This window comes from Kryptolebias marmoratus, linkage group LG6, assembly GCF_001649575.2.
Source record: "Kryptolebias marmoratus isolate JLee-2015 linkage group LG6, ASM164957v2, whole genome shotgun sequence".
Lineage (NCBI taxonomy): Eukaryota > Metazoa > Chordata > Actinopteri > Cyprinodontiformes > Rivulidae > Kryptolebias > Kryptolebias marmoratus.
In genome coordinates, this window is record NC_051435.1 from 20,458,228 (window position 1) to 20,469,779 (window position 11,552).

Consider the following 11,552-nt stretch of genomic DNA (forward strand, 5'->3'; position numbering starts at 1 on the left):
ACATCTTTAGTTTTGTGATTTTGTGCTGTGGTTCAAAATGAAAGAAGCACCTGAGAGCAGACGTTTCTGATTTCCTTCTCCTCTGATGTTCAGTAGTCAGAACCTGCAGTGGAGCTGAAAGGAAAAGCTGGGTTAAACCTTCACACATGGCTGAGAGCGCAGCCTGCAGACACTGACATCTCTGTATTTCACCTGACAGACACTCTATTAGGTGGTGATGGGGGGGGGCAGTAATAGACTATGCATGAGTTCAGGTTAGTGGTTGTCAGTTTGAGTGCTCAGAAGCAGAAGAGGATTCCATTAAAACCTTTAAGTTACTAAATCAGTCATTCTGAACCTCGCTCTGTTAATGCAGCTTCATATGGACTTCAGAGACCGGGGTCAGGACAGACAGGGTTCTCGGTCCTGCAGAGGGAGGAGACCGGGGTCAGGACAGACAGGGTTCTCGGACCTGCAGAGGGAAGAGACCGGGGTCAGGACAGACAGGGTTCTCGGTCCCGCAGAAGGAAGAGACCGGGTCACCGGATCTGCACCGACCGCCTGGACTGCAGTGAGACTCTCAGCTAAATGAAGGCTTCTGTGGTTGTGTAAATCAGGGAGCTTGGGTTTACAGTGACAGTGATAGTCTGGGCATTTTTGAAGTGATGTTCTGTCAGATAGTTCCTCGTCAGCCCTGACGTCAGTCACAGAGCAGGGAGTATGGAGGAAGAGGCAGAGACTGTCAGAGTCAGACTTATACGTACATTAGAAGCACTCAGAGAGCTCAAACCTCCGTCGAACCCACAGTGTGATTAAAAAATAGTGCAATCTGGATCAGCACCAAAATATAATCCGTTGTTTTTCGTGACAACCCCAACATTTACTGAAAATTTCCTCCAAATCTGTTTTTTAGTTTTTACCTGATCTTCGTTAACAGACAGACAAACAAACCAGCAGACACAACTGGAAACAAAACTTCTTTGGTGGAGGAAACAAAAGGGTCACATGTAGGAGCAGAGAGAAGGTTTTAACAAAGGGGTTACTTGTGACCTTTGACCTCATGAACCCTGAAACCAACAGGCATCATCTTTAACCCATGAGTTGTCCTGTTGTGCAGTTTGACATACATGACACTGTTGCATAGTTGGAGCACAAGGTCAACTGTGATGCTGAACTTTGACCCTATGACTTTGAAATCAATGGTGATCACCCTTGACCTAAGAGATGTCCAACTATGTAGTTTAATTTTCCTCCATTACATGGATGCATAGTTAAAGCACAAGGTTATCTGTGACCCTGATCTTTGGCCTTGCCACCTTGACATCAACAGTGATCACCCCTTGACCCACGAGCTGTCCAGCTGTGGAGTTTAACATTCCTGTTATACAGCTGCAGAGTTAGAGTATGGGCTTATCTGTGACCTTGACCTTTGACCTTGAACTTTGATTGGATCACCACCAAAATTGAATCATTTCATGAAAATAAGATATGTGTGTAAACCAGAAAAGCCCCCTTAAAGGTAAGAATTTGCCACAGTTCCTACCCCATCATTAAAAACTTAACCCCCCTGTAGCCTTCGGGTCAAACTGACCTGAAGTTACGAGGGCTTCAGGAGGGTTAACGGCACAACTGGCTCCAAAACCGCAAGCTTTTCTGCTTCAAAACAACAAACTATAACCTTGAAATGTAAAGCAATAAAATTTGTTTCATTTCTACGTTTTTATGTTTTGTTGACCTATTTTTTTTCATCAACTTGAGCATTATGTTTTCATTTATTAGCCAAATTAGCCAAATCTGTTCTTTCTGGTAGCACATCCAATACAATCTTTTTTGGGTGTACTGTGTTATCTTTTGCGCCACTTTTTGAAAAAAAAAAAAAACTTTTAGTGCTAGCATTGGTCTTCCATTATTGATCACCTCCCATTCGGATTGAAAGTCCAGTTTAGAGAAATTTTAAAGCTTTGAGACAGAATCCTCTGTGGTTCAAGTCAAAGCAAAACGAAAATAAAACAATGTTGCGCTGCTTTTTAGCTGGTGTTCGGAGCTTCGTGTTTGCGAAGAAGGATGAGAGTTAGAGCTCCGCCTGCCTCAAGGAATGCTTTGTTCAACAAGGTGTTAGGAAAGATAAATAAGATGACATGTGTAATAAACATACATGAAATACATTCGTTTTTCTATGAAAAGTGACTCAAGTGAGAGATTGATGTATTGGACTGTGCACTCTTGCGTTCTTCCACACCAGTAATTTAGTTTTGATTTGTTTTAAAAGCCTGAAAACCAAAAAGAACAGGCCCTAGTTTGGCTATCCGTTAGCCTAGCCTGGATGAAGACTTTTGCCTTCTTCCCCATACTCCGGAGAAAAAAATGGCTGATGTCACGGCTCGTTACGTACAAACCAATAAGAATTATTTGATAGAACATGACTTGAAAAAGGACCATACGATCCCTTTAACGTGATGAAACCTTAGTGGTTCCCGTTCCGTGACGCACAGTGAAACAGTTGCTCTTGTACGCAGGAGGACCAAAAGGTTTGGTGGCAGAGTCGGGCCTCAGAGTCCCTCTCCTCAGGCTCGTTTCTGCACCCGGCAGGAAATGTTCCGCGCCCGCAGCTTCGTGTATCCATTGTCTCGGAGGTGTGTGCGTGAAAGAAGCCACTTCCTTGTGTAATCCAAGGCCAGACTCCATCCCACCCTGACAGGTGGAAGATTAACTCAGTTAGGTGCGAGCTGCTCATGCACACCAAATTAAATTAATGGAACAAATTTCCCTCTTAATTAAGATGAAAATACGTGTCAGTTGTAACCTTGCTGAGCACTAATTATGTACAAATGATTTATCATCTGTTTCGTCCTGAATAGCAATAGGCTCACCTCTCTGATAGCCCTGGCTGGCTCCTGATTAACAGTGACAGGTTGTGCTGTGGAGAAGCTGCGTGTCTGAGGTGGCCAATCAGCAGCAGTTGCCCGAGCTCCCACTCTCCTCCCTCCCATTAGCCCGCTCCGAGTGTGCCTCGGCTCTCCTTTTCTTCTTCTTCACAATGCAAATAAAGCGTAATCCACGAGGAGAGACTTGGGGGGGACGATGTAAGCCAACTGAGACTGGTTTAGTTTGTGCCAGGACGATCTATTCTAAAAGAGGGAGACGAAGTACGGTTTATAGGAAATCAAATCACAAGACAATTAGGCTCATGTTTGAATATCTGAATGCCCCATTAAGCGGGTGAAGAAAATGCATGGATGGAGTTGGTGATTGCGTAGTAGCGGCCTGAAGCCAGCAGGTGGAGTGCTAGATCCAGTCTGGAAGCTCCTCTTTACAAACTGCTGAAATCTCTTCAGTGTATAATTACAGTTTCAGCCAGCACATTCCATCTTATACTGTTCTGTTTCACAAGAATGGAAACATTTCAATGGGCAGCAGCTCTGATTTGCATTAGAATCCCCGTCCCTGTGTGGCCGAGGACACATTCTCCCATCTGTAATCATTGTTCTGCAGGCCTGCTCACAGGGGATACAGCCTGCTCTGTCACTATCACTGTGAACGCACACACACATGTGCACTGGCACAGCTTTCACAGGAAAGACGCTCAACCCCCCAGCTCTGACTGCAGATCAGACGGGTTTTCTCCACCATCCACATTTATTTCTTTGTCTCAGTTCTTGCCTGAATAAGGTCCAGCAGTACAGGAGTGTAGTTACTGGAGACGACAAAACCAGCAAGGTATTGCTCCTTTGTGTTTAAAGCTCCTAAATAAAAACCCAACTAATGTTAGAGTCCTCAACTCTCGGGTGACCCAAAAACTAACCTGTTAACGCTGATATACCCCTGCTCCTCCAGCTGGAACTGGACACAGCTTTTTATTCCCCGCATGTGTTCTGTTTTTTTTCTCCTGATTGTATTTGTATTATTCGAATGTATGTGTAAAATGTCTTCATTCTTTATTTGAGATGTGCGATTTCATTTTGCTATGGTAGTTTTCGAGGATTCATGTGTTTTTGGTGCAGACTGTTTCTGTGAATTACTCTATAACATAAAAACCTGCATACAGGTTAACAGCTGCACTGTTTTTAGATGTAATGCCATCTATTTATTTTTTTTCATGCAACACAAAATTTACATTTCACACTCTTTATACATACTGCAGTTCTTTTTTTCACGTAAGTCTATTTTTACATTTAAGGCTGTTTTTTTGCATGTATGTCTGGAGGGCGATCATTGTGATGGCAACCGCTCGACCGTCACAATTGCAAAAAAAGATGGGGTTTGGAGGAGGGGGTTAGAATAAGTTACCAAAACCTCTAAGCAAATAAAAGCAACAATGCCGACCTGAGAATCCCACTAAAAGACATATTTTTATAGATTTTGTGTTATATTTTCACTATTATCAATGTACTCATTAACCCCAAAAAAGGCACATAGGTTCATTGTACCACAGAAAACTGGAGACGACGTTCCATCCATACAAATGATTTATTAAAAAGATTAAAAACAGTTAATTGACCCTAAAAACAGTTCAAATACCGTAGTCTAAAATCAAATGGTGTGGAGATCCAGGGGCCTCTCAGACACCACCGAAACACCCGTGCAGCACACCTAGACACACACACAATGATGAACCTAAACCCAGACGAGACGCAGCAACCACAGCACACGGGAAGTAGACACCCACCGACATGGACCAGCCAGCACACCCACTGGAAGCTCTCAGCTGCAAAGAGGCCCGAACCAATTAGTGAAATTAACACGAGTAGCATTCAGAGTAATAAATCACTTGCTCGTACACTAAATCGCCAATAATGTGGTATCTTTCCTCTCGCAAACACCCACATCAACAGTTCTTTGTGGCACCTTAAAAGGTTTAAAAAAAAAAAAAAAGAATTCCAAATGTAAGGCTATGCAGCAGTGTTTCTGGAGCAGTAATTGGCAGTAGCTTCTCCTGGTGCAGCCGAGTAACAGCCGACCAGGCTCACGGTTCCTATGACATTTAACAGTGTGTTAAAATGCAGCTTGTTCAGTGGTGACTGACACACACACACACACACACACACACACATGGCACCCACCCTAATCATAAGACATACATGGGAGAACAAAAGGGCCTGAAATACAGGCATTTTTTTCCTCATGTTTCACTTGTCTGCCTTCTAGGAGCCAGTCTGCTGGAAACAGAAAAGAGGCGGGTCAGGTGAAGGGTGAATGACAGACCTGAGAGAGGTCACAGGTCTTATTAATCTGGAGTTGGGACCTGCAGTGGTCCATCGGGGATAGCCTTTACAACCTGAGCTGATGAACTGTATTCCACACTGGTCCCTGCCTGCATCAGGGGCCACTAAATGGCCCTTGATGGCTAATTGAAAGCCCCCATGCTCTCATAAGACCCGCAGCATTCTTATCCCACTGATTATTGAAGTTAAGTGACTGTCTCATGGGGCTGGGGGGTGGATGAGGTGCAGTGTAGTGTGGAGCCTGGCCCATCGTCTCCTAAGGTTCAATTGATTTAGATTATTTCTATTTAAACGGGGCCAATTTGGAATTAAACCTGAGCTTAGAACACTTTGGGAATTAAAGGATGTTCAGTGTGGCCCTCAGAGAAAGTGGAGGTGTAAAGAGATTAAAATGACTTATAAAACAAAGAGTGATTTTTAAAAAATAACTGTTCAGAAATCAGTGTCTGGGTGACTCATGTTTTCTGCTTTTATTGCGGTCATAAATATGTCATGGTCAATATAAACTGGCCTTCTTTACAAAAATTAAAAAAAAAACCTTCTCCAGTGTCAAAATGAAATCAAAATTCTACAGAGTAATGCCATTTAAATTAAAAAAATGTAATGTAAAATAAGGCACTGCATAACAATTCACCCCCTTTAAAGTGACTGTCCTAATATTATTAAATATCTACTAGAAGTTGCTTAAAAAGTAGGTGCAGCAGTGTGGGAAGACCGATTCCAAAACAGAAAAGGCGCTTTTTAATGTAAATGATTAAATGATTTTCTTTCTCTTTTTCCCCTCATAAACCTTTTGACAATAATATTTTCATTATTTAGACAAATAGAAAAGATTGTTGTCTTTTCTAAATGTTACACTTAAATTTTGTCTCTTGTTTTTCTTAGTTTAGACAATAAAACACTTAAAACAAACAGAATATTCGTGCTTTTCTTCTAACGCCTGCTACCGTTTTTTCGGGAAACTCCAGTCACGTGATACGTCCGCTTTGCATAACGTGCTTACGTCACGGACGTGTGACCTGATTGGCTTTCTAGAATACACACACCGGAAATACCGTCAGTAGAAACAGAAACAAAGGATTCTTATTAAAGAAATATGGGATTTCAGTCCTGTTTTCCTCCCGGTGAAGCACTTTAAATGTCTAGTGAGCTGTGTAGCTGTGTTCCGGAAAGGTTTTGCTCACAGTAAGGTAAGAAATTTGACTTTTGACCCACTTTATCATAACGAATGATGCCAACTAAGGCATCTCAGCCAGCGAAGATTACAGATGGAACACGTAATCTGCCGAACTCGGGCTCAGTTAGCTTATCCTTCATGCCGGTTCCGGAGTTACTGGATCATTTTCGACACAGTTTGAGTGAGGTGTTAAATCACCTGTTTGTCATGTAAAGCTGCTGAGCTCAGACAGACTGAGGTCAAACACCCGACAGGAACCTGGAGTCCGTTGTAACATAATCAAATCACACTCCTGTCACTAATGTACCATTTTAGGTATCAGTTATGGGTTTCCTCCGTGTTTGAATCCTGTCAGTCTGAATTAAAACAAAACGCACAAACATTCCTACTGGGAAAAATACTATTTCAAGGGCTCCAAAACTGAAACAATACTTGGAAAAATTACATTTAAGATATCAAAAAGTGACTGTTTGACGTTTTTTTGATCTATTTTTCTTGTTCTGATTAATTTTTCTTGTTTTATTTTTTTTTTACATTTTTATTTTGGATGTGATGAGTAGACATGTCTCTTGTGGCAAAGGAGGTTACTCATCATTCCACGTTTTTTCTGACCTAGTCTTCCGAATGTCCCAAACACTGACCACCATGAGCTCCAGCTCCGCGTCCAGTGACCAGCAGCAACGGTTGGGCTCTTCAGGCACGCCGCAGCGTCCTCGGGGGCCGTATATCTCTGTCATCACCAACAGGTGATTTGCATCACCTCTGGCTGTATCACCCTCAACACCGTACTTATCACAGCTTTTTAAATAAAGCTTACTAAACTTGTTCAAACCAAGTCTCCTCACTACTCTGCTTTGCTTTCTAGGACCACAAACCTGTTGATCCGAGGGGGGATGCTGTTCTCTGTGGGCGTCTTCCTGGCTCTGGTGTTGAACTTACTTCAGGTGCAGAGAAACGTCACCCTTTTCCCTCCAGACGTCATCAGCAGTATCTTCTCCTCAGCCTGGTGGGTAGCACCCTGCTGTGGCACAGCCTCAGGTGAGCGAAAAAATTATGTCAGGATATTACTCTGCACTGTTCGAGGTCCCTCTCACACCTCCTCTGTGATGTTTAACGTCCTGATATTACTGCCTCAGTCCGCTGGAGGAACGCTTAGTGACACACATTGTAGTTTTTAGGTGATTTGTTACTTGTTTTGTTGCACTGATCTGGTTTGGAGAATTGCAGTCACTTTATAAATAGTAACAAACTAACTGAACTTGAAAATGTCAGAAACTGAAGAGGTTAGATAGAAATAATGTTCCTGTTAAGTTTAAAGCACAGCCCAAAAATTGAGCGATTTCTCTGTTTATTAAGCAAAAAATTAACTGTAATGTGTAACAATTGTCTAATCAGAATTTGTGATGTCGTGGAGGACCCAAAATGGCCACCAAAATGAAAGCAATGTCAACAAACACATATGTGTCAATGAGAAGACATGCTGTCTTTGAAATGATGTGGGTCTTCAGCTACACACTAGATCTTTCCAAAATTTAACACACTTGTGTAAAATCCTGTCGGCTCCATGAAATGAACAGAATGGAAGCCGAACGAGGCAGAAGTCAGCAGGGGAGCTGAAGTTAGGAGAATGTGGATTAGATAGATTGATTGCCAACATACAGATCTGGAACATCCTGTTTTTATCAAATATAGGAACGATATTAGTGTCAAAGTAAAACATGCTTGACAATTAAAAGCAACCCAATAATATGTTGTTGGATCCAGACTAGAAGGAGCTGAAGCTTCAGGGAAATCAGGATATGTGCTCTTTAATTCTACACCATCTATCCATAGATAACCAAGTAAAAGTTGCTTGTGTGGGGTGACATCAGTTCAGGAGGTGGTCCTACAGCTCGGCTCAGGACTGATTGTGTTCAGACTGCCAAACTAATGCTGATAGAAGGGGTCTGGACCACCTCTGAACGTGGTTTGAGCGAATACAGTGTATTGTAAATGTGCAGTGAGGCCATTCAGACCTGTATTTGGTGCTGCCTGAATGCGGTCACATCACCCATGACAGTGCCAAACAGAAATGAAGTGTTGTCACTCTGCTGAGGGAAAACCCATGGTAGTTCAGAAGTTAACACGGCTACAGATAGTTCCATACACAGCAGTGCTGGCACATTTTTTTATAATGTAAGAAGGCTTGTAGTATCCATGCAGCAGTGCATGTGTACGCACACACACTCTTACCTGTGCGTGTCCAACAGGCTTGACTGGCCACCTTTATTGGAATCTCGTGTCCTTGGTATACAGCTTGAGATGCAAATGCGGAGCGGCGCTGCTTGATCCCAAGCGGCTCCGTTAAAAAGCACTGCAACCGCGAGGCTCTCGTCTTCCCCAGACGCGAGCCTCCTTCTGCACCTCGCTTCCTCCACCTGTTCAGCCCATCCTCTGGGATTACGGCTCTGAGGAGAGCTGCCACAGCTTGTTGACAGTACAGAAATTAATTTGTTTTAAAGCTGCATTAGCTGGGTCAGAGGTTATCCGAACTAACACTGTTAAACTAACACTGAGGAGGAATCAAGCTAATTATAACGCTGTTATCAAACTGCAACTGTTCTTTATTTAACTGCCAGTAGGAGTGATCCTCTGTGAAAACAACTCTACATCTCTACTGAGTGCTATCAACACCAAATCAAGCATGTGTGTTATTACCATATCATTAGCATGTTAATGAAGCAGTGATTGCTGACTTTTGTGATGCCTGTCAGAAAAAAAAACAACTGGTTTGCCTGTTCAGTGATTTCTCCATTAATGCTGTGAAAGTACTTTGAAAGGCCTAATCTCAGTAAAACAGAACCATCAGTGTTGCTTCAGCTTTTAGTTTTTCTTTTCTTTTCTTTAACAAATATTCTGTCTTGTTTCCCTTCCCTGCAGCAATGATTGGACTGTTGTATCCTTGCATCGACAGCCGGCTCGGTGAACCACACAAGTTCAAGCGGGAGTGGTCGAGTGTGATGCGCTGCGTGGCTGTGTTTGTCGGTATCAACCATGCCAGTGCTGTATCCTTTTTTTCTTTCAAATGTATTTCTGAATCGATAGGAAAACGGATTGGTCTGTATGAAGTTTTATTCAGAGGAGATTCCTATTACAGAACAGATGGGCGTTAAATATCTAAAACTTTTCTAATGAACAGAATCTGCCTTGTGTCTACCAGTCGTGTTACTCCATTGCTGTAAATGTATGTTTTGTCACCACTTGTGTCACAATTTTTTCTGTTGTACCTGAACCTTCTTGTTGAACCAACAAGAACATTGAAGAGAAGTTTCAAGGTTGTACCTTGGACCTTTCTGTGGGTCCATGGGCCTTCCTGTTGGTCCATGGTCTTTCCTGTGGGTTCATGGGCCTTCCTGTGGGTTCATGGGCCTTCCTGTGGGTTCATGGGCCTTCCTGTGGGTTCATGGGCCTTCCTGTTGGTCCAGGGGCCCTTCTGTGGGTCCATGGCCCTTCCTGTGGGTCCATGGCCCTTCCTGTGGGTCCATGGTCTTTCCTGTTGGTCCATGGTCCTTCCTGTGGGTTCATGGGCCTTCCTGTGGGTTCATGGGCCTTCCTGTGGGTCCATGGCCCTTCCTGTGGGTCCATGGTCTTTCCTGTTGGTCCATGGCCCTTCCTGTTGGTCCATGGTCCTTCCTGTGGGTTCATGGGTTGAACTTTCAACTTTCTCAATGGACCTTCAGTCTTCCTGATGGACCTCTAATCTTCCTATTAGACTTTGAACCTTCTTGTTGGATCATGAATCATCCTATTGAACTTTAGACTTTTCTTTAGGACACAGAACAGCTCGATACCTTCAGTCTGTGTAATAAAAGCTGCATGGGGAGCAGAGCTGTCACTTTGTAACTTTAGGAATCGTCTGAAGTCTCAGCTCATCAGGGAACAACTCTAACAAATCTTGACCACTCCAGAACTACTTTTATTATTTCTATAGGAAATCAAAGGTAGGGTGGATATGTGTATTCTCAGCATCTGTATGATAGGACTGTTACTGTATGTAAATATAGTTTGGAGTTGCTAGCCAATGAGAGTTTGCTCCTTGACCTCCTTGTTTTTCAGAAGGTGGACTTCGCTAACAATGTGCAGCTTTCTCTGACTTTAGCAGCGCTCTCAATCGGTTTGTGGTGGACATTTGACCGCTCCCGCAGTGGCTTTGGCCTAGGGGTCAGCATCGCTCTGCTGGCAACTCTGGCTACCCAGCTCCTGGTTTACAACGGAGTCTTTCAGTAAGTTCCCTAGCAAAAAAAGGAAACTAATTCTTTATTTGATGAAAAGCATGAAGCGTACAGGGATGGAGGTGTGTATGAACTGTAAACAAAGAGTGTGTGGTCTTTTCTGTATGTGAAGTCTCAGGTTAGAGTTTATAAGTGTGCATTTTTATACTAAAATCATTGTATTACAGAGTTTCATATTCAACAACTGCAGCTGAAGTAACTCTTCAGCTGGATCAGACAATGTGTCCCAGACTGTTCTGGTACATATTGGGGGGGTTGTGTTTGGGTGGTCATCATTCGATTGGAGGATTAGGAATTTGGTCTAAGGGTGAATCAGGATTTAAACATAAAGTGATGGTGTCCAGTTTTAAGGTGTGCATTCTCTCCTGCTCAGGTATACCTCTCCAGATTTCCTCTACATTCGCTCTTGGCTCCCATGCATCTTCTTTGCCGGGGTTATCACCATGGGAAACATCGGGCGGCAGCTAGCCTTGGTAAGAAAATTGTGTATAAACACTGAAACAAAAAGTCAATTTTAGATGTGCATTCAGTGATTGCTTTTTAAAAAAGAAATTTGTCCAGTGGTTCAAGAGAAATTTTCTAATCCTACAAACAAGCCAACACAAACACACAGACACTGGCAAAGACATTATTGCCCTTCTGCCTTTGGTTGTCAGGCGATTATCATGGAGAACATGTACTTTTTTTAAATTAGTTTTTCATTTTTCAACAAGTTCTATTTCATCCCTACTGACCGCCAGAGGGCGGTGCTGAAAGCACTGAATGTTCCCTTCGCGCATGCGCAGTTCGAGTAATAGTATCAACAGAGTCACACTTGTGACACATCGGATGATCAATCAGAGGCTATATAGCCTGACGTCATCCGAGGCTCTGTTCCTTTTTTCTTCTCGCATGCGGTTCGCT

General features: G+C 43.0%; 1 protein-coding gene across 2 annotated transcripts in view; it reads left to right on the forward strand.

The window, feature by feature from the left end:
* Positions 1–6,244: 6,244 nt before the first annotated feature.
* insig2 (insulin induced gene 2) overlaps positions 6,245–11,552 on the forward strand; it is a 21,151-nt gene continuing 15,843 nt past the window's right edge. Inside the window, exons 1-6 of one of the 2 annotated variants that reach the window (XM_017421108.3) lie at positions 6,245–6,391; positions 6,939–7,124; positions 7,244–7,416; positions 9,298–9,422; positions 10,474–10,640; positions 11,023–11,122. In XM_017421108.3, the coding sequence (XP_017276597.1) occupies positions 7,003–7,124; positions 7,244–7,416; positions 9,298–9,422; positions 10,474–10,640; positions 11,023–11,122 (687 nt within the window). In that variant the 5' untranslated portion in view covers positions 6,245–6,391; positions 6,939–7,002. The remainder of the gene's footprint in view (positions 6,392–6,938; positions 7,125–7,243; positions 7,417–9,297; positions 9,423–10,473; positions 10,641–11,022; positions 11,123–11,552) is intronic. The other variant, XM_017421107.3, reaches the window with a different exon arrangement.